General features: G+C 32.9%; 2 protein-coding genes across 2 annotated transcripts; both read right to left on the reverse strand.

The window, feature by feature from the left end:
* Positions 1-16,216: 16,216 nt before the first annotated feature.
* LOC140450075 (uncharacterized) lies at positions 16,217-18,209 on the reverse strand. The gene is made up of 3 exons (XM_072543500.1): positions 17,790-18,209; positions 17,572-17,735; positions 16,217-17,406 (listed from the first exon to the last, which is right to left on the reverse strand). Exons 1-3 carry the CDS (start codon positions 18,007-18,009, stop codon positions 16,339-16,341), a joined length of 1,452 nt encoding a protein of 483 aa, XP_072399601.1. The 5' UTR covers positions 18,010-18,209; the 3' UTR covers positions 16,217-16,338.
* Positions 18,210-18,219: 10 nt separating this feature from the next.
* Positions 18,220-20,628, reverse strand: LOC140450074 (uncharacterized). The gene is made up of 3 exons (XM_072543499.1): positions 20,418-20,628; positions 20,060-20,318; positions 18,220-19,754 (listed from the first exon to the last, which is right to left on the reverse strand). The coding sequence occupies exons 1-3, from the start codon at positions 20,471-20,473 to the stop codon at positions 18,351-18,353; spliced, it is 1,719 nt and encodes a 572-aa protein (XP_072399600.1). The 5' UTR covers positions 20,474-20,628; the 3' UTR covers positions 18,220-18,350.
* Positions 20,629-23,181: the final 2,553 nt, after the last annotated feature.

Consider the following 23,181-nt stretch of genomic DNA (forward strand, 5'->3'; position numbering starts at 1 on the left):
ATCGAAAGTTCATTTCGTGCATGGTCCCGATTAAGACACTACGAGATATCTTGGGTAAAGAGTCATCGTTTTCGAGCTCTTGAGAAATTTTTTTCAGTGTTGGAATTTCACTCCGAAAATAAAATGAATGAATTTTTCGACGTATAATATTTCTTGTCTCGTCATCCAAAACAATGCTTTTCCTACCTCTAGTTTTACTTTTTTCTTGTTTTTTATTTTCCGATATATATTATAAGTACACGATAAATACAGCTAACGGATACTTTTGTTAAACTGCTACAAATGTCGACCGCTTGGCTAACGTTTAATGCCATTTTTCTGCCGACAATTCCTTCATAAACGGTTCGTATCATTACCTTCTCTTTCACAAGGAGTAGGGAGAACGACTTGAAGATCGAAACATAACACTTCGACGTTTTCACCTGATTGCAAATCTTGAATCTTTTCTTGTCGGCCTAAATCTTTCTCATTTAAATGCCCTTCAGATTTGCTTCTCAGTTCATTTCATCATTTCCATTTGTATAACTAGTACTTAAGCTGCATTGGTCTTTTTTGGGAATGTGAAAAGCGTCTCCGTATTCAATATTTGTGAATATATAGAAATTTTGGCAACCTGTTTATTATTTAACGTGCAGCTTTCCACGTAAAGGCGATGCATAGTAGAAATGTTTAGACTTCCATCTAGATATTCTTTGTTTGTACGATCTCGGCAGTAATGTGATTTCTTCCTCGGAAATGAATTGATGTGGTCTCTTATTCCTTGAAGTACTTCTTCATTGATCCTTTTTTGTTTCTCATGTCTTCCTCGTTGATCAGTTAATAAACAGCCATGCTTATCTTTCTTTCTAGTTGTTGTAAAAATAGTCCTATTGTTGATGGCTAATGTATTCTTGAAGAAAGTTTTACATACTTGGAATAGTGATACTTAGTCAGCATATTGTTATCAAAGAGACCAATAATATTCGGCATTGGTAGCAACAAAGAGATGAATGGAAATTGGCTTTAGAAAAATTAAGTATACCAATATGTAATGAATTTTTAATAAATGCATCAGAAATAAATGACCATAGCTGATAGGCAAATAAAGGCAGTATTGGCAAATTGGAAGATAAGCGTTATTAAGTGTGAATGTGGCTTCTACACGCAAAAGTCAACAAGATGCAAGATATTATTTCAATGGCAAATTCTCAAGAGAAAAAACCAACTTAATACAACAATGTAAGTGGAAAGGAAAATTCGGATATAAAATAAAGAACCAATAAATGTCAAATACTATTATAACGGTGTAATAGCAAGTCAAAGAAGAGAGATGATGATGAGAGACATTCCATTTCATCAAATAGAACCAGTGTTCTGAAAATTAATCGAGCCATAACAAAATATTTGCATGACAGTAAAATGTGAAGGTATTTGTATTGAAAAAATGTCTTGTAAAAAACTTCACATGTTTAGGATCCCTAGTCACATCAGATAACATTATCACAAAAGAGATTATGAGACAAAAAATATTCATTTATGATACATGTAGATGATATGAGTTTAAACTATACAGGGATATTCACTTGCAACAAATTCAGTCTTGAAACACCCTACACCAAAGAAAGCAAATATTTATTATAAAGCCCAACCTGTTATCTGAAGTAAAACAAACTCATCAAAGATATACTTTAGCTTTAGAAGTATAAACAATAATCATGCTGAATGGAATTAAAAGGTTCTTACTTGTTTCAAATTTTTCCATTGATACAGTTCCCACAGATCCTCTACCAAAGGTTGTAAGTACCCAGCATCTAAAAATAAGAATTCAATTATTAGTTAAACAAATGTATCAGATATACTTTAAGGGGAAAACAATACATAAGCTGAATGGAAGTAAAAGTTTCTTACTTGTTTCGGAAGTTTCCAATGCCCCAGTATCCGCAGTTTCTACAGATCCTCCCGCTATAAATGATTGGAAGTACTCCGCATCTAAAAATTAGAAATCAATATTTATGAAAATAAAAATTACTTCATAAAACCCATCTCCATTACTTACCACATTTCAGCTTTTCGTGAATATCAGCAGTTACACTTATTACATACTGATTACTCTCAAAAATATATCATTGTTCATAAACAGCCATATTTGCAAGTTTTTATTCCTAATTATATATTATAATTTCGAATACAATAGACACAACGTGGTTTGGTATATACTAGCGTCTGCTTCACAGCGTGCTTACAGGAAATGGGAAATACAACGGTGTTCGGTAATACAACTTATTTATACAATACAAATGCCGTCAATTTCCAAAAAACTTAAAAAACAGACAAACACCTAACCCTCAATTTTAGTACAGAAATTGAACGTGAATGACGTTTCTCTCAACATGTTGGATGGAGGTATCGATACATTTTTACGCTAATAAATTTGATAGGCCGCTTCGGAAGTAGCGTAGCGGTAGCGATTCGATTTTGCAGACTTTTACTCAACAGTTATGGAGCAGCTCCGCCTGCTGAATGCTACCAATGATTTCTTAAGATTTGAATTTTTTGGACTTGTTACGCTATTGAAGTGAGGTATCGATGATATCACACTTCCAACAGTTTGATATTAATTTAATTTTATTGTTACTCTAGGTAACATTATTGAAAAGGTTAAGAATTTATTATAGTAATGTTATAAAAGATGTAATGAAGTTACCACAAAAGCTTCCAATGCTAACAGGAGATACCCGGCAAATGGGAGCACATTTCAGATCCACATAGTTATCACGTGAAAAGACAGTGTCCTTGAAGGCAAAACATGACACACGACAAGGCGAGTTACCAACCGCTAATGCAATATGGCGGTAAGTTTAAAAAATATGAAAAAGTAGGCGAAAACCTTGTCTGTACGAACCATTAAATGAAAGTAAAAGATGTTTAAAAACACTATCTTCCATTCAGGGAATGGCTCGGAGAAAAAGAACAAACAAGTGAGGTCCTATATATCATATATATGATATATAGGACCTCAATATATCATATAACCTACATATCATATAAAAGTGTCTCAAGTTATGGCTGGCTGGCCAGTCACAGGTGCAGATTTAATTCAACTTCCAACAGTCCAAGGTTCATAATAATTTGGAACTGAGAAATTAATTAGAATTCTATGAATCAAATTAATTTAAACATTTTATTAAACTATTTCATCAAATATAATATATTTATTTATATATATATATATATATATATATATATATATATATATATATATATATATATATATATATATATATTATATCGTCGCAATAACCGCAATATCGATACCAATATTCTAATAGGACTCCTCCCACAAATATAAAATTTTACAGGAAGTGAAAAAAACGTATATTTTTTTAAGTATTCGATAGAGCTCAGGTTTTTTAACAATTTTTTTTAATGTTTGTTGATTACGTGGATATTTTTGTTACTTATTTTAATAAATGACGACAATAAGTGGGTTACGTCGTATTGTAATTATATAACTTTATTAGATACGACATATTTTTTTAAGTGTCATATTAGCATGATAACTATTGTGGGTTAAGACAAATTGCACAATGATTATAATTAAAATAATTTATTATATTAGAAAATCCCAGTAGTTGGCTGTATACCATCGTTAAAAAAAAAAGACCAACGCTTTAGCCAGTTGGTCTGTGTCGTTTTAACTGACAAGAACCACGTGTTAAAAAACCGAGCAGGGAGACATGTAGCTCCTCAAGTCACCATATAATTTAATTTTGGAATGATGTAAACCCATATATGGATGCCACAGCCACAAATTCACTGTTAGCTTCAACTACATAAGGCACTGAGGATGATCTGATTAGATCGAAAACATATTTTCGAATTCATATTTTGTGCAAGTGTCCCATTTATCTTTTTGGATAGCATGTAACGACATATTTTTATCTTTGAAAATAACTGAGAACTTGGTTTTACTTAAGGGTGTTCTACTTCTGTTTTTAACGTTTTCACAGTATACTATGTACAATTTTGACAAAGAGTCAAAACATTGCTCTAAAAAAATTTTGAATTGTTCTTTCTAGAATAATGCGACGCTAAATTTGGTAAATCGTCTAAAAATTTTTCTAATATTTCTTCTTCCACTTTATTGTCTGTCACTTTGCGGAGTGAATTCTTCACTTCTTGACATTCAGCTATCTCGTGTTTACTACTGGTTACCTAATCACGAACAGACCTCTCCCCAATCGAGAAAGTTGAGAGAAACATTTTTTTACACACAGGAAATCTTTCATTCTCCACTTTAACCGTGTATATAAATGTATGTCCTCTTCTCGAATGATCTGATGTTGTGTATCTACGTTTGGGTTGGATTGTCTCTACCAAGCCAGCTATGTATACTCGCCTTTGTCCATGATGTTTTCTCCCAGAATCGTTGAAAAATTTCTAGTCTTTGATCCCCATTTATCTTGTGACATTTTTGGAGTTTCTTACAATATTCAGACGTACAACGGGGTCCAATCCTCTTATTTGTCCTTTGCTTGTTATGGGTTACTATTATTCCTTTTCTTTCATAGCCTATATATTCCTTACCTTCTAATCTAAGTTTCTTATTAACCGCTCTATGCCATTTTGATTTTTCAGATCTAACAGATCTTTTTGTGATATCTGTAACTTCATGGTTTTCTTGAGCAACAGATGTACTTTCGACTGTCACTGTTTCTTCGACTTGTGTTTCATTATTCAAAGCCAACTCTGTTTGATTTTTTTCATCAACGGACGTATTTTGTCCGATGTCCATCTCTACTAATAATTGTATTTCATTTTGTTCGTTAAAAGTCTCTAAATTCTCTTGTAGATTTTTTGAATAGGTAATTACATCATCATCAACATTTTGATCGGAGCTATCTGTAAATTCCCCATGGCTCTCTTGAGTAACAAATGTACTTTCAATTGTCACTATTTCCTCAACTTGTATTCCGTTATTTAAGGAAAACATGGCTTGATTGGTTTGAACTCTGTCCGTGTCTAATAATTGTATTTCATTCGCTAGATTAATAGAATCTAAGTTATCTTGCACATTTTTTGAATACGTAATTACATTATCATCAAGATCTAACAACATAGCCAAATTTAACTGGTCATCAGTAGTAGGAATACTCAGAGTAAAACCATTATTTTCTTTATTTTCCTGGTTACCACGATCAAGAGGAATTGTTAGGTTATCTGCTTGGCACTCACTGTGCAAATGATTTTGAACAGGATAAATAACAGGTGAGTTAATACTACATACCAAATTGCTGGCGCTGTTTGATTGAATGACGGTTTCCTCCATATCACATAACGCAAGTATGTGTCTACTTCTGCTACTCATTGTGCCCTAAAATAAATAATGTACCTTATAAGTTAGGTTAGAATAGTTAAATAATGCAATTACACGCCCAGTTGCTAATTACCAGACTGTTTTGTACTTACCTTAATATTAGAAAGGCTACAAAATACTTAGAACACTGTATTTAGTAATTATCTACTAAATGAACAATAAAAAATAAACTTTTACAGAGCTTTGTGGGTTTACGCCAACTGTGAAAATAATACTAACTGTTGTCACGTTGTTGAAATATGTCGTAAGCCAGATATTTTAACGGTTTTGTGGGTTTGGACAAATTGCACTGGTAATTTAAATGCATTTTAAATGCATCTGTAACAACAGAATACGAATCTTAAAAAAAAAATTATTTTGTTATTATTGTAAAATTTTTGACATTTACTTTTACAATTATTAATTTCTTTACTAAATTTAAATTTTGCTATAATATTCATCAAAACAAAAACGTGTTTTTCAATGATTTAAATCATATATTTCTTTGTCAACCGATTCGTGTGAATAATATTATATTCAAACGAATCGCATTCCAATAAATTTATAAACCGAATTTATCTCTTAATTTTATTTAAAGTTTACTTTTGACATATTTATATAAACTTTTTTATTTGTCCACCCTACAAAAATTGAAATTTAGAATTTAAATCTATACGCAAAAGCCAATAAAATGTTTAACTTTAATGTAAATCAATAACCTGTAAAAACCATATAACTAGCGAGAGTGTTTGTTCGTTTTTGTTGAGCGGTGTAAACGTGGGTAAAGTGATAACATAGGGAGAGGAACGTTTAAGAGTGCGTGTCATTCACGTGATCTTTTCAGCGGCCAAATTATAGTACATTTTTGGTAACTTCCATTTCCTACAAAATTTTGTTGGCCCTTTGCCCTTCAGCAATTTCAGGTCGTAAAGTATCTGCAACATACCTAGCAATGTTTTTTGAAACCCTAAAATACTTTATGAAGAGCTGGTTATCTATTTCAAATGGGTTACTGGTATCCCGTAACTGTCGTCGCTCTACATTTACATAATTTCTCTCTGCCACATCATTCAATTCATTAAGTACACAAGTACATTAAGTAACAAATTTAGAAAATCCATTTTTTCAAAAATAAACAAATAAAACAAACACTAAGTCAAAAGTTAGGTTAATTTGAATTAGTTGACGCATCTTATGGATATGACAGAACCGAAAATAACGGTTTATGTAATTTTCTGCTGTGGCTTGGTCATTTTACGCATAGCAACGCAGGGCGTGATACATCATACCGTTTTTACACATTATGTTTTGAGAGCTGTAATCTGATGTACGTTTTCTGAATTTTACACTATACTCTGTTTTTTAACCAGGAGGAGTAAACTAAAAAGACAGATTTACACCCAAGAAAGTTACTAGAAAAGTCACCAAATACATCTTTTTTGGTTGATTATCTCGGCCTATCCAGTAATAAGTATTGGACAACCTCACACATCGATTCTAACCTAATTTTGTTTATGTTTGAATAATTTTTTCTAATTCACTTCCAATATATATTATTTAGTTTTTCTAATTACAATAAAAAAATGTTTGATTGTTATGAAGAAGTTGAAGAATTTTTAGAGTTTATTTATCACATTGTAGAAGAAAATCGTATGGAACGTATACGAAAGCGATATATTCGTGATAAAATTATATCTAAAATCCAATCGAATTTTACAATATTTCTTCAGCGCATTAACTTAAACAACAAATGAGGCGTTGTCGATAGTAAGGGCGAACTCACCAAAAGCAAGTTTCCAAAAATTTAAAAGGGTTTAAAAAAATTACAAAGGGCGAACTCAACAAAAGGTGAACAACATTATGATTTTATACTTATTTATTATTTACTTACGTACCGTAATTGGGGGTAACTTGAGACACTTTTTAACTTAAACCTGAAGTTTATTACATACGGAGAAAAAATTAATGTTCAAAAACTATTTGAAAACATTAGTCGCGCAGGTAACTATATGTTTATAGAATATTTCTGTTTATTTTGTCACAAGTAGTTTTTTCAATTTTTTTTATGTCTGTCTCAAGTTACACACTAGAATGGGGTAACTTGAGACAGTCGTATAAATTCAAAAAGTGACTCAAATTACGCATTTATAGGGTAACTTGGCACACCGAAAATATAATTATAAAGTGTTATGTTAAATTGAGACATTCAGAATATTTTTTTGGGTTAATAAAAAAGACAGAGAGCACAAAACTTTTATTTAACAACAATTAATTACAGCAATTTTAGTTCGGATACTGAAAAAATACCTCGGTTGTTTAGGGCTTTAGGCGGTTTAATACCACCTACAATGTCCTGCCAGCAATAATACAGTTCATCCTTAGGTTTGGGCCATTTCCAGTTTTCCCGTGAAGTCTTTGTCATTGCACTTATTATTGCGCTTTTACCGTCAATCTTTTCAATTACCCCAGGATAAAAATTTGAGTCATACCTAACTATGACAAAGCATCCAACTTGTTTAGTTAATGGCTGCAGAGGATGTTTATCTTGATGAGAGTAAATTATCCTGGTCATTAGTCTCTTCAGTAATATTGTCTTCAATATTGTCAATCTGTTTTGCTTGAAATAAATCCCAGTCATCATCTGAACTGTCGTCAAATACAACCTCGTTGCAACTGTCTTCGTCACTTTCACTAGACATAATTACTTTACTTGTTTTTTGCCTTTTCTTACTAGGTGATGGTTTTTCTTTATTTTTTTCCATTAATTGACTTCTTTTCTTTTTTCTAGCTTTGGTTTGTCTTCCAAAATTATTATATCCTCTTCACAGATTCCTCTACCAGCAGGAACATTCAATTTCTTTTTTTTTTGTTTTCTTAAACCATCTGTCTCTTTCCTTCTACTTTCTTCTAAATATTCTTGAAATGTAGTTACCCAGGCAACGGTATTCTCACTTTCTTTGCCATCCTCTACTGCCTGTTTACTGGGAAGCCCCTTCAAGAATTCTCGATTTAGTGGAATTAACCCTGCTCCTTTAAATCCACTTATTACGTTTTGTGAAAGATTTTTCTCTCCCATTGCCTCCAGACATTTTTTTAATAAACAAGGAAATGTATCTTTTGGCACAGTTCCACGATTTTTTGTTTTCCAAGAATCTAAACTTTCACGCCACTTAATTTTAAGTGGGCGGAAAAATGCGACATATAACGGCTGAGTAAGTACAGTGCTATTTGGGGGAAGTAGGATGAAGATTATGTTGTTTTTTTACATTCCTCTATTACATATGGGGATATATGGCTCGCCAAATTATCCCCAATCATTACTTTTTTCTCTTCTTTATCTTGTTTCGAGAAATAAGGCAAGGCAATTTTTCGAAACTAATCTTCGAATATCTCCAAAGTGAACCAGCCAGTCTTACTTCTGTTATAAATTGTTCCCTTAGGGCCATGTTCGGTCCAGGTATTATAAAGATTCTCAGCTTTGTATGTTACATATGGAGGGAGAAGTGTCCCGTCTCCGGCAGCGGCAAACATTACAGACATACTTGACTTAGAAAAGTCAATAATCCTTTCAGGATGTCGACACCCTCTTCTAACAACAACTTTTTTACGACCAGGATCGTCTGTCATATTTGTTTCATCATAATTAATGACAGAATGAGAAAGAACTCCTTCCATTGACTGATTTAACTCATCAAAGTAAATATTTATGGCGTTATGGTCAACTTTGGCTCGAGATCTCTTTATGTTTTGGCAAATTTTATTACTCAAAGTGTTCTGGTGACGCTTCAAGAAAGACATGACAAAACCTCTACGTGGCATGTTGTTTTTAAATCTATGTTCATTTCTTCCAGAACGGTCGAGGAATGCTTTGACAATGAGTCTAATATCGTATAGTGTGAGAGGAAAGCCCCAATCCCCAGCTGAACATAGACACATTATTAAAGCATTTTGGTCAACTTAATTTAAAACAAATGGTCTACCAACCTTTCCTGTGCTCTTTCCATTTATTGCTCTATTTATAGAACATCGTGGTATTCCAAACTTTTCTTCGGCTTTCCTCAAAGAAATCCCGGACCTAACAGCTTCCACTGCTTTATGAAGTTGCTCCTCCGAGAAATTTCGGTATTTTCTAGATCCCAAAATTCTTTTTTGCGTTAGAACCATACCTGAGCCTGAAACAATAATGAAAAAAAGGTAAGTAGATAGGTAAGTAGGTAGGTAGGTAAGTAGGTGGTAGGTTAGAAACTAGTTTTTATAGTATCTAATTTGTGGTCGGGTAACTTGAGACAGTTGTCTCAAGTTGACCAACCAAGGTCAGGCGGAGAATTCATATTTTATAGCAGCCATAAACTTGGCAACGCCGCAATGAAATTTACGGCACACCAATATTAATATTAGAGGTTATGTTTTCTACAACAATTAGGCAATCCATCGATCTGTCAAACATAAACCACGTGATGTTTGGTTGGCACACAAAACTGTTGGTAACCTAAAATAAATGTAATTATTGATTTCTCTTATTTGTTTTTTGTCGTGCTTTTGAGTTATTATAGTTTTTAAAGAGATTCATTAGATTAGTTTTTTTATAAACTTTTCATTTTTGGTGATTGTGAGAGCTGAAAACATGCCTGTGACGTGTATAGTAGTGAATTGTGGAAGTCGAGCTGATCGTGATCATGTTCATTTTTTTCGTGTTCCTTCTGTTAGAAACTCGTTTATGTTTCCTCACCTAACTGAACTATCAAAAAAACGGAGGAACTTATGGTTAGCAGCTGTTAAAAGGGATGACTTGACCGAATCAAAAATTCGAAATCAAAGAGTATGCAGCAAACATTTTATATCAGGTAAACACCTATTATTTACAATCTTTCACATCACAACTCAATAAATTATTTTAGGTAAACTAAGTCCTTTAACTGATGAAGACCATCCAGATTGGGTTCCTTCCCAACATTTGGGTCATGTATCTATGGCGTATTCAAAAAGGAAAAGTGCAATTAGTAGGAGCCTTCGAATAAATAAAAGAAAAAAATTTGAAATATCTTCTGAGCAAGAGTCTGAGGTACCTACCAATTATCAAAATTTTATTTGCCCTTTTTATACAAAAGTAATGTTCATTCAAACATGATTTGTAAACAAACTCTCTGGAAAAAACTTCTATTTAACATCTATATATACCATAAAAGTACCTTCTTTTTTTAGTAATAAGTTTGTTTTATGTTTTTAGGGTGAACATGAAAATATGAGTTGTGAAGAAGAAATGTGTGGCAAGTTAGGAACTGCATCACAGACAGATTTAACAATGGAAGAATTGTCTGTTAAATTTGAGCAGTTAAAGTTTGCTTCACAAAAAATTGCAACTTTAGAGCAAAAAATTGAAAATAGTCCTTTTGGATTAATGGAAAACACCAGTAATGTGGGGAAGTGGAAGTACTATGTGGGTTTTGAATATGAAATGGTCAAAACCGTTATTTTCATGGAGGTAGAGCCTTATGTTGTGACTACTTCAACTACTGCATTAACTCCATTTAATATGCTGCTTCTAACTTTGACAAAATTAAGATTAGATTTACATTTTAAGCATTTAGCATATAGTTTTAAAATGTTTTTATATATTTTCTGACGTTTTAGACATCCGGGTTATTCCATGATATCTTGAATAGTCTCGTATTTGAGTACTTCTTCTTTTTCGTCAAAGGACTTTTTCTATGTGGGATCAATCTTATACTACCGTCGTAACACTGCTCCCTCCTTTGTAGTTATTCGACTCGAATAACTGGTCTATCAGGGACTGGTTGAAGCTAACAGGGTGGATCAATTCCATGGTATGGGGCTAATCTTTCGATAGTAACTACCTTGGTTTTACTTCTAGGTGAAAACTGGATGCATAGATTAGATCAATTATTTTCTGCAGGACAGTGTACAGGCCTTCCCAGTTTCGGACAAAGTCCTTTCTTACGTATGGGATTGTATAACCATACTGGGTCACCTCTTTCGAATTTTGTCCCAGTAGCATGCATAACTTGAGTCTGGACTTGGCTTTATCATTTTGAAGCTTCAAACTTTTATGAGCAAATTCGTAGACTTTTTCCAATTTTTCTCTTAAATTTTCAATGTACGTCAGGGATGAACATTCTTCTTCGCATGATGGCAATCTTCCAAAAATAAGATCTTGAGGAAGCTTCATTTCTCTTCCGGTGATCATCATCGATGGAGAATAACCAGTTGCTTCATGTTCGGAACCTCTGTAGGCTAACAGGAATAGAGGAATTAAAGTGTCCCAATCTTTTTGATTATCAGCAACAAACATGGAAAGATATTGAGAAATAGTTCTATTGTGTCTTTCGATCATTCCGTCTGATTGTGGATGGAGAGGTATAGTTTGAGCTTTCTTAATACCTAAGATTTTCATTGTTTCCATAATTTTGATTCAAAATTTCGTCCTTGATCAGAATGCAGCTCTAAAGGAACTCCATGTCTTGATATCACATGTGTTATGAATGCTTCTACTACTGAGTCGCTTCTTGATTGGGAAGGGGTGCAATTTCAGGCTATATTCCTCTCTCTGTCATCGGAAGTGGACCGAGAATAGTTACTGAAAGTCGTTCAAAAGGCTCTCCAGGAGAGATATTGTACCATTTTACCACGACTTCTTGATCTAGGGCCTCTTCTATCGTTACATAAATCACATGTTTTACACCAATCTTCTACACCTAAGTGACAATTTATCCAATAAAATGTGTCTCGAACTCTGGCCTGTGTTCTTTTAACTCCAAAATGTCCTCCAGACAGAGGCTGTTATGAAGTTCTTGCAGCACACTTTTAATGTGTGATTTTGGCAGTACCACTTGTTGAATTGTATGCACTCCATCAGGACTTTCCCACTTCCGATGTAATAGACCGTTGGAAAGATACAGAGATTCCCATTGAGCCCAGTACGCCTTTATGGTTCCACTGTATTTGGATATTTCCTGCCAAATAGGTCTTACTCCATTTTTAAGCCAATCTCGTAGAACTCTTAAGTCATTATTTTTCTTTTGGGCTCTATTTAATATTTTTCAGGGAAGTGTGATGATCTTCCTCTTTAACTGTGGTTACCTGAAGACTTACTTCTTTGGTTACATTCTCATAATTTATAATGTACTTATTCATCATAAGTAATTATGTATTGATCTTTTAAGTGTGTATTTATTTTTATAAGTAGTATCAACTTGTAACAATAATATACACTTATCGTCTAAGATATGCCTATCTATCCGTATCGCTTAAGATTTGACTATGTTTCGAGTGTAAAATAAATGTTTTAAAAATCGAATCCTGCCTCTGTCTGTTATTTACTACCCATGGATATCACAAACTTATTCGTACTATGGAATAAATAAATAATAAAACAAATTTCCTGTCAAAACTGCATTTATTTTGAATAGAATAAAAAACAAAATAATATTGATTTAACAAAATAGGGGATATATGTTAAAGTTTAGTATTAAAGTCATGGCGCAAATATTTTACGGCTATACCTACTTTTTCTTTCTTTGCACAGCAAATTACGTGTAGTAAAATTCTCACTTAAATCTCATAAATGAGGAAAACATTGGAATACTGGTCAAGCTTTTCAGTGATTGGTTAAAGACATGGTTTTGACTGAAGATTGGTTAAAGACATAGAATGATAAGCCTTATGAGCCACACTTTGAAAATATTTCTACGTATCATCCACAATAGAATCAGAGATAAATGTGAAGAAGACCAGAATGACACACAATTTGGCTTCAGAAATGGACTGGGAACCCGGGACGTACTCTTTGCACTAAATGTATTATTGCAGAAATGCTGAGATCAAAGGAAAGACATATTTGCTGTATTTATTGACTATGAAAAGGCCTTTGAAGGAGTACAGCATCACAAATTAATTAAAATATTAAAGGAGTTGATAGTCAAGACGTACAAATCATAGAAAAATTATACTGGCGTCAAACAGTGACAGCGTGCATAAATGGAAAAGCAACAGAAATATGTAAAATACAAAGAGGTGTCAGACAGGGTTGTATACTGTCCCCACTGTTGTTCAATTTATATTCAGATAGAATATTTAAAGAAGCGCTGCATAATTTGGAATGGGACGTGAAAGTTAAAGGAATTCTGATAAATACAATTAGATATGCAGACGATACAGTTATTTTAAGTGATGACATGAATGGATTACGATGTCTTTTAAATGCCATTGACACAGTGGAAAGAGAGTTTGGCCTAAACATAAACTGTTCAAAAACAAAACACATGAGGTTTAGCTGTTTGCCATATCAAGATTCACGGTTATATGTTAATGGTCATATCATTCAAAGAGTCCCCAGTTTTAAATTTCTTGGTTGCCGTATTACTGAACAACTAGATCCAGATCAAGAGATAAAATGTAGAATCGAGATAGCCCACACAACGTTTTTAAAAATGAGGTCATTCTTCTGTAATGATAATTTGCAACTTCGAAACCGCATGAATATATGTTACATTTGGTCAGTCCTCTTATACGGTGTCGAAGCATGGACATTAAAAATATCCATGATTAATCGTTTGGAGGCCTTTGAAATGTGGCTGCACAGATGTACACTAAAAACACCATGGACAGTCATGCTGACAAATGTGGCAGTCCTCAAAAGAGCAAATGCTGTTCGCGAGCTGCTTGATAACATCAAATGTAGAAAGATGGCCTATTTTGGACACGTAGTAAGGGAAGACCGATATAATATTCTTCAACTTATTATGACAGGTAAAATCGAAGGATGCAGAGGAATTGGCAGAAAACAGGCCTCTTGGTTGAAGAATATCAGGGAGTAGACAGGAATAAAGAAAGCAGAGCAACTCTTTAGAATAGCTCGAGACAGAGACAGTTTCCCCATGTTAATTGCCAACGTCAAGGGGAGTTGATAGGGCATGGTAAGAAGAAAATTCTCACTGGTATGTAGATGTAAACGTTAGTTAAGTCGGGTCAAAGTTTGCAGAAAATGGATAGCTGATGAACGACCTCCAAAAACAAAGCCAGAATTCAGCCAAGAAAACACTAACAATGTAAGCTTGATGGTAGTTTCAGATGAAGCGTATGTGCTTGATATTGTAAATGAAAAAGATGCTTGGTGTTTTGACAATAGAGCAACAAGACATGTGACCAATTCACCAGAGTATTTTGTTAATTATGAAAAGTTTCAATCATCTACGAATATTAAAGCAGCTGGCAAAGAAATTCTTAAAGCGCTATGAAAAAGAACAATTCTAGTGAAATCATTCACTCCTAATCATAAAGAACGAATCATTAAACTCAATATTGTCTGGTACGTTCCTCTATTTCTAAAAAACTGTTCCGAGTGTTAGCAACTCAAAAAAACTGTTTTTTGACTTAAAATCCAAACAATGTTTTTACATCTACTGCTACACACTGTCAACTAGAAATTAATAAAAAAAATTGTTATTACTGGAACAAGAGAAGTAAGAGGTATTTTATTCAAATGTGCCATTGAAGCAATGATTCCACAACAACAAAGATTGAATGAGATTAACATTGCAAAATCGCGATGGGGACATCAAGACATTCATTTTAAGCTTGTACATTAATGCATTTGTGTGCACTCCAAATAATTGAAATGGTAAATTATATACATAATAAGAATGTGAAAATTATCCAATAATGCTAATTTCATATGTGTCAGACATTAAAATAAAGCACTTGAATATACATACATTTAGAATAATATGGTTCACAAATTCAAGTATACTGCATACTAATGAAATAAACTCTAAACATTTTTAAGAATGAGAGGGAAAAATAAGCTTTATTGCCATAGAAACATAATAGAATAATATAGATAAGGCAAAGAAGGTAAATTTAACAAATAACTTGAACACATACAAATAAAAAAACCTAAATAGAAATAACAATATAGTGGTACTTATAATAAAAAAGGGTGAATGTGCCAGTGCACACACGGTGGGAGCGAAACTCCTCTGTTAAAATGTTGTAATAGAAAAATTTATAAGTCAAATGTAAAATACAATGAGTTATAGATAATAGTATATTATTCAACTAGCATGTAATGATAGCCATTACATGCGATTAGAATACTACACTTTTTCTACGACCTTTTTTATTTTAATTAATACAAAAATATAATTATCAACTACTTGAGATTAAAATTATAATTTACAAAAATAAATGTAGTTTGCCAATAGTATGCGGCTGAATAATTGGTTGACTACTATTAGCAAGTTATGCTGTCTTATGAATAAAACAAGAAATAGTCAATTCAAGTTCTATTCATTCCCAAAAAATTATAAGCACAAATTTGTACCTACTGTAAATGTAATAAATAGGAAATGGCTATTATCAGTGGATATATTTTATAAAGTTTTATTGTACAAAAATCCAAAATGTTACAAATTCCAATAAACACAACAAAAATGCGCTAATGTCACTGTCATTGAAAATCATAAACGTCATAATTCATAGTAAACAAGGTATAAACCTAAAAAATATAAGGACCCATTATATTAAGTTAATTATAGAAATAAATTACAATAATTATTGTATTAAATAAACAAGTTTAAGTAATTTTATTTGCAGTTTATATATGACTAATATATTAAAAGTGGCATGCACCACTTGAACCTAACTTCAACCCATCAGTAGTGAACTATTACTCACGGGTAAAGTAATGGGTATTATTATCTATTCAAAAATAGTGAATAATGACCATTTTTTTGAACTGACGTAGACAAATAAGTTTAAAAAGTAATTTATTTATGTACACTCACATATATCTACAATATTGAGTACAATGTAGTGTTACATAAAGGATAGTTCTTTATATTTACAAAGGTATGTTGAAAGAAAGGGAGTTTCACTCTAAAAATGTTATATACTACTTGTCACAAGGAAAGGTTCCTTTGCTAATTTTTGTCTTCCATGTCTACTAGTTCTATGAATACTAATAAATATAGGACAAAAACAATACATTAGAGAGGTACTATTGGTTCAACAAGATTTATTAATCCACTGCATACAGTAACTATTTTATCTAATAAGCTAGCATCATCATTTAAATTACCTCTTTTAAGCATGCTAATAGGAATTGTGGCCTTAAAAATTCTAAATTTATTTTTTATAACTCCAATAATCCTCTCTACATGAATTCTCACATGAGCAATATGGCGTGTTGCCTCAATTTCCAATGGGTGTAATTGGTTTTTCCCCCTTGTAAAGGCTGGAATAACCAATTTAGCTCCAATTATACCTAAGCTATCTTTTATTAAAAAACCTCTGTCAGCTAACACTACATCACCAGGTAAAATAAAATTACAAAATTGGCCCAATTCTACCATTTGTTTATCTGATGTTCGCCCACCCCAACCACTACTAATATAACAAATAGTTCCCTGAGGGGTGATACCTATCAAATACTTAATTGTATGGTGGTGTTTGTAATTAGACCAACATTGTTGCTGAGTTAAATAACTTTCAGGTTTTTCTATGAAAACCTCAAAGCAATCGATAATTACTGTGGTTTTTTCCTGAAAGGCTTCTTTAAAGCATCCAGGAACATTTTTGTTACTGACTAGACGATCTGGCCAAATGATCAAAGATTTTAACCTTTTATATAAGATATGAATAATATTTTCAAAGTAAACTGATGCAGTGCTTGGAGAAATTTTAAAACTATATGCTAAATGCTTAAAATGTAAATCTAATCTTAATTTTGTCAAAGTTAGAAGCAGCATATTAAATGGAGTTAATGCAGTAGTTGAAGTAGTCACAACATAAGGCTCTACCTCCATGAAAATAACGGTTTTGACCATTTCATATTCAAAACCCACATAGTACTTCCACTTCCCCACATTACTGGTGTTTTCCATTAATCCAAAAGGACTATTTTCAATTTTTTGCTCTAAAGTTGCAATTTTTTGTGAAGCAAACTTTAACTGCTCAAATTTAACAGACAATTCTTCCATTGTTAAATCTGTCTGTGATGCAGTTCCTAACTTGCCACACATTTCTTCTTCACAACTCATATTTTCATGTTCACCCTAAAAACATAAAACAAACTTATTACTAAAAAAAGAAGGTACTTTTATGGTATATATAGATGTTAAATAGAAGTTTTTTCCAGAGAGTTTGTTTACAAATCATGTTTGAATGAACATTACTTTTGTATAAAAAGGGCAAATAAAATTTTGATAATTGGTAGGTACCTCAGACTCTTGCTCAGAAGATATTTCAAATTTTTTTCTTTTATTTATTCGAAGGCTCCTACTAATTGCACTTTTCCTTTTTGAATACGCCATAGATACATGACCCAAATGTTGGGAAGGAACCCAATCTGGATGGTCTTCATCAGTTAAAGGACTTGGTTTACCTAAAATAATTTATTGAGTTGTGATGTGAAAGATTGTAAATAATAGGTGTTTACCTGATATAAAATGTTTGCTGCATACTCTTTGATTTCGAATTTTTGATTCGGTCAAGTCATCCCTTTTAACAGCTGCTAACCATAAGTTCCTCCGTTTTTTTGATAGTTCAGTTAGGTGAGGAAACATAAACGAGTTTCTAACAGAAGGAACACGAAAAAAATGAACATGATCACGATCAGCTCGACTTCCACAATTCACTACTATACACGTCACAGGCATGTTTTCAGCTCTCACAATCACCAAAAATGAAAAGTTTATAAAAAAACTAATCTAATGAATCTCTTTAAAAACTATAATAACTCAAAAGCACGACAAAAAACAAATAAGAGAAATCAATAATTACATTTATTTTAGGTTACCAACAGTTTTGTGTGCCAACCAAACATCACGTGGTTTATGTTTGACAGATCGATGGATTGCCTAATATAGAACAGTTGTACCATTGTACTTTAGTTTTTGAAGGTTACAGTTGTCAGTTCATTCAAGTTAAAAAGTTATTGTAATTTTGTTATTAGAGTTTGAATAAATCGATTTTAAAGCTGAGTAACAATATTATGTTGTCATATTTTACAACTTTGACAATACCAAAGCGAGTCTGGTGTTTCACTGATGCCAACACATTTAAAATGAAACCATTGAACATTGCAATCGTCGTTGTCACATTTTAACATAGGGCTTCCATTATCCACCCCTTTGCAATAACACCAGTATTCAACTTTGGCATTGCCTTCTCTTTTTGTAAAATATCTACCTAAGAGTTCTGGCATTATAATTTCTGAATGAAATTTTAAAATAAGTTTCAGATTGTCATTCCACAAATCCCAATCTGGTAGAATTCGTTGCCTAAAAAAAATTTTTGGTGACCAAATAACAAAGTCACAATACAATAAATTTGATATGAATATTTGGCATTGGACCTGATAGTAATAAGAATGATTCTTATTTAAAATCACCAAATCATTTTCTTTAATTAAACAACAATTTTTAAATGCCAAATATTCATTTATGTCATGTACATTATTAGTATGAAGCAAATAAGGGCATTTTACTTCTAGACACCCGCCTTTACAGCATTCGCAATAAACTAATTTATCTGGTGATACACCTATTTGTGGCCACCTGTGGTTAACTATTAGTCCTACATCATTTATAATAAAATCCTCATGATGTTCTTCCTCCGTCATATATTCTTCATATTTCTCAATAGCATTTACTTCGTGTTTAAGGCCCCAATCAGTTGCTTTCGTTTTAAATGAAAGCTTTGTAGGATAGCAAATTGATTTTATTAGGCTAAGAGAAGGAGATGTCTTTTTCGTTCTACATACTGCCTTAAATTTTGAAGCAGTTATTCTGCCTGCCCTTTGGGAATACCAATTATCACATGCATATTGTGCTCTGGTATGTTCTTCAATCAGATAAGCTTGATCTTTAGTAACCACTAAAACAATTTTGTTGGCAATTTCCATTAATTCTTTAAATGATTTTTGTTCATACTCTTCTCTGTAAATATTTAAGCATAATGGAAGGCTTATATGTCTTGTGGCATCTATTTTGCTGGCATAGGGTTCTACTATTCTCATCAAACTTGATGATTTTCCCAAATTCTCCATTCTCTTTAGCAAATTCTCCACATCCTGGTTGGACATATCTGGAACTTCAGGGAATTTATGCTTTGATAACGGTTTTCCAAAATCCATTTCCAGACACGGAACAATTGGCACAACTGTAGACAAAGCTGGCATTGGCCATGTAGCTGTAACATCTGTACATGAAGTGGGATCTTGTGTCTTGCTCTCAGCAGCTGCGTGGGCATACTCAGCTGCAAATAACAATGCTGCAATATGGCTGCAGACTTCACTATTGCCGGCCATACACATACAATGTGCATTTGCTATGTCCCCATCAGAACTGGCTATCACCCAAGCATCTAGCGGTTTAGCATTAGCTTTTTGGGAATGCTTCACCTAAAAAAAATATTTTAGCTTTTTGGGAATGCTTCAAATACAAAAATTTATTTTTATCAGAGTATTTGCGTTCTTTACAATGATTGAGAATATTTTATTTAAAATCAGACATTCACATAAAATAATTTTAGAACAAACAATCATGACCGTTTATTATTCTCTTTTCTATCATAGCAATTACATATATGTTTGGTTTCATATAGATATATAAACGTAAATTAATCTAATATTTAGAACCAATATATCCAAAAGACACTAATACTGCTATCCATATATTTCTTAAAGGTGAATAAATAAAAGCATACCTTTCCAACAATAATGTAGAAATCATTAACAATTTTTACTCCAACTTTCAAAATAAATCCAGACGTGAAATATTTATGTGCCTGGAGGCTTTTGTATGCTTTCATCTGCTCCTTAGAGTAGTAACTGTCAGAGTTCACCAGATATGTATAAATATCTATAATTGTAATTGGTGGAATGCACTTTATTGTAAAATCCAATTCTGATGAGTGAATTGTATATGGATCTAAATCCCCAATTATTTTCAGCTTCAATAAATATCTAAAACAATAAAAGAAATAATTTTATTTCTTGCAGAATTCATCATTATTGATAAATATCAAAGAAAAATGAACAGTAAATAAAAATTGTTTTGCCTACCTTTCTCCAACATCTGGAGTTTCCAATAATAATTTCTTTAAATAATCACTTTGCATTGTGGTAAAGTTTATAAAATTCACAAATAACAAACAAAAGTTTTAAAAAATACACGAAAACAGCCAAACGAAATCCAAAATACGAAGATAAACAATGAAAAATGGATACAAATATAACCTTTGTGTGCCAACCAGAAGTCACGTGATCATCAAAAATGTCACGTGGTTTGGATTGCCTAATTGCTTGTTTTCGGATATTAGTCATAGAATAAAATTATTATATAAGTTATGTACTACATGAAATTTGGCAATTTTAAAGTTGATGTTTATTAAAAAAATTATCAACTTACCTTAGATAAGACAAAAGAATTTAATTACTAATGGTCAACAACCACACGTTAGCTACCTTTTGCTATTAAAACAACACTAACAGTATTAACCGGGATGTCAAATCGACGAAAAATAATAGTGTCTACAAATTGTGTCAAGTAATCCCATCGTCTCAAGTTACTCCAAATTACGGTATGATAGTGCCCTCTGTAACGTTTTTATTTTTAATTATGTATTAAAATTTATTGATTTAAAACAACTTTAGAAATTAAACGTTTTATTCTTACAAAAATTCAAGTGACTAAGGTATTTGAAACAAATCACAAAACGGTGGAAACCTAGAGTTAAACTGACATAAGAAAAAACTAGAAGACAAAAACAAATAATTAGTCAAGTTCGGGGGTTGTATTCTATTTGATCATCATCCTCAACGTCTTGGTTTTCTGTATTTTCATCCGTGACCGCTTCTTTTGTGTCGTATGATTTTAGTAAAGTATCGACTCCAAGGTAGAGGTACATACGGCAATAAGTCAAGAATATCCTTTATTTTTGGGGCTGGTATTTTAATGGCGGTACTGTAAAGTCTCGTCGATGCTTCATTGGCCAAATTAAAATTATTGGGATCATAATTTTGCCCCTTACCTTTTTGTAGTTTGATTGGCGTTTTCACTTCAAAATTATAAGCAGAATGAACATAGGAACCTTGCTTGAAGTTCTCTGTAAATTCAAAGATCTTTCCATCTTTAAACTTAGCACCAACCATCTGAACTTTAGTTACCTTACCTTTTTGTAGTTTGATTGGCGTTTTCACTTCAAAATTATAAGCAGAATGAACATAGGAACCTTGCTTGAAGTTCTCTGTAAATTCAAAGATCTTTCCATCTTTAAACTTAGCACCAACCATCTGAACTTTAGTTATTTTCTTTTGAAGATCGGAAAAATTTAAAATCATATCCTGCGTAAGTTGGACAACGGTAAACCGGTTCTTTCGGCGGCATCTTTCAATCATTACCTTATAGTGATCTAAGGGATATACAGTCCTATTTCTTATTTCATGCTCAATATTCCCAAAATCCCTATCACAAGGAAGGTACGAGTGCCCAGGTATCATAAAATAGTGTTTAATTTCTGTGAACCGGTCTTTGTGTATAAAGTGTAGATTTGTCAAAACAAGATTTAAATTTTTGTTTTGTCCAGAACAGTTATCGCTAAACATAAAAACTTTCTTTAAGTTAACATCAGTTTTAGACAAATAATCATACAAGCAGCTGGCAATCTCACATGATCCACGTCTTCCTGTACTTTCATCCCAAAGATACATCGTTGAAGAACCGGTTTTGACATTGTGGATGCAAAAGTTATAGGTCCACATTTTCCTTTTGTAGTACTGAATCCCAGTAGTTAGTTTTGGTGTCGGCAAGGCTTGCTGTAGATCAAACGCTATAACCAGAAGTGAGTCGTCTGCATTACTTCTAAGATTCTTAAGAAGGGACTGACCAGTTTTTGCACGAGTCAGGTGTATCTCCTTCTCTTGTTTAAGGTTCTCTATTTGAGTTACACTTTCCTCCGAATCGCTGACTTGGTTATTTTTTAGTTTTATGTCTATTTTATCGCAATAATTACAAGTGTCGCTTTTTGGAGGCTCAAAACCAATATTAAACTGCCTATTAAATGTATCGCGATAATAGTGCTCACTTACCGGGCTGTAACCAGGGTAATTTTCTGTAAGCCATTCGTTGCAGAGAGAATAGAGTTGTTTTAATGTTAAGTCCAACGGGTAAGTATTTTCGATGAGGACGTTTAGCGCGACTATAGTGACTGGTGACAGTAGGTAGTACCATGATGTGTTCCTTTACTTTCCAAAGATCTTCATTTTCTATTTTCTTTGCTGGTTCACTCTTGCCTCTTTGGTCCGTGGTAACAGTGCCAGTCTGGTTAGTTTTCTCAAGTACAATTCGAACCCGTTTTTCAGAGATTCCATGAATGTTATAAAAAGCAGTACGACAAACTGCACGAGTAACGTGATCAACAGTCAGATTATACTGAATGCGTCTCAATGTACGGCTTGGTCGCCCCTTTACGTAGGACCTTTTTACGTCATTGCAGATTAACAACTTTGACAAGTAAGTGTTCTGTAGATCATAGTTTCCAATTTGCCAAAAGGACTCGAAAACATTGGTTACCTGGTCTGCGCCTATTTTCTCAAAACATCCACATTTACAAGGAGGTCCAATCTTACGGGCAACAACTTCCCTCTTGGTATTTTTTGAAATGTAAGAGTTCCCTGAATTTCGCTTCACTTTGCACACATTTTTCTGCCAATCATTCATCCTAATAGGTATCTTTCGCGAATAACCCGACACAGCATGATTATCGGAAAGTTCTGCTCTTAATTCACTACTAGAAGATCCAGATTCCGTCATAGTTATCTATAAAAA

The sequence above is a fragment of the Diabrotica undecimpunctata genome, chromosome 9 (genome assembly GCF_040954645.1).
Source record: "Diabrotica undecimpunctata isolate CICGRU chromosome 9, icDiaUnde3, whole genome shotgun sequence".
Lineage (NCBI taxonomy): Eukaryota > Metazoa > Arthropoda > Insecta > Coleoptera > Chrysomelidae > Diabrotica > Diabrotica undecimpunctata.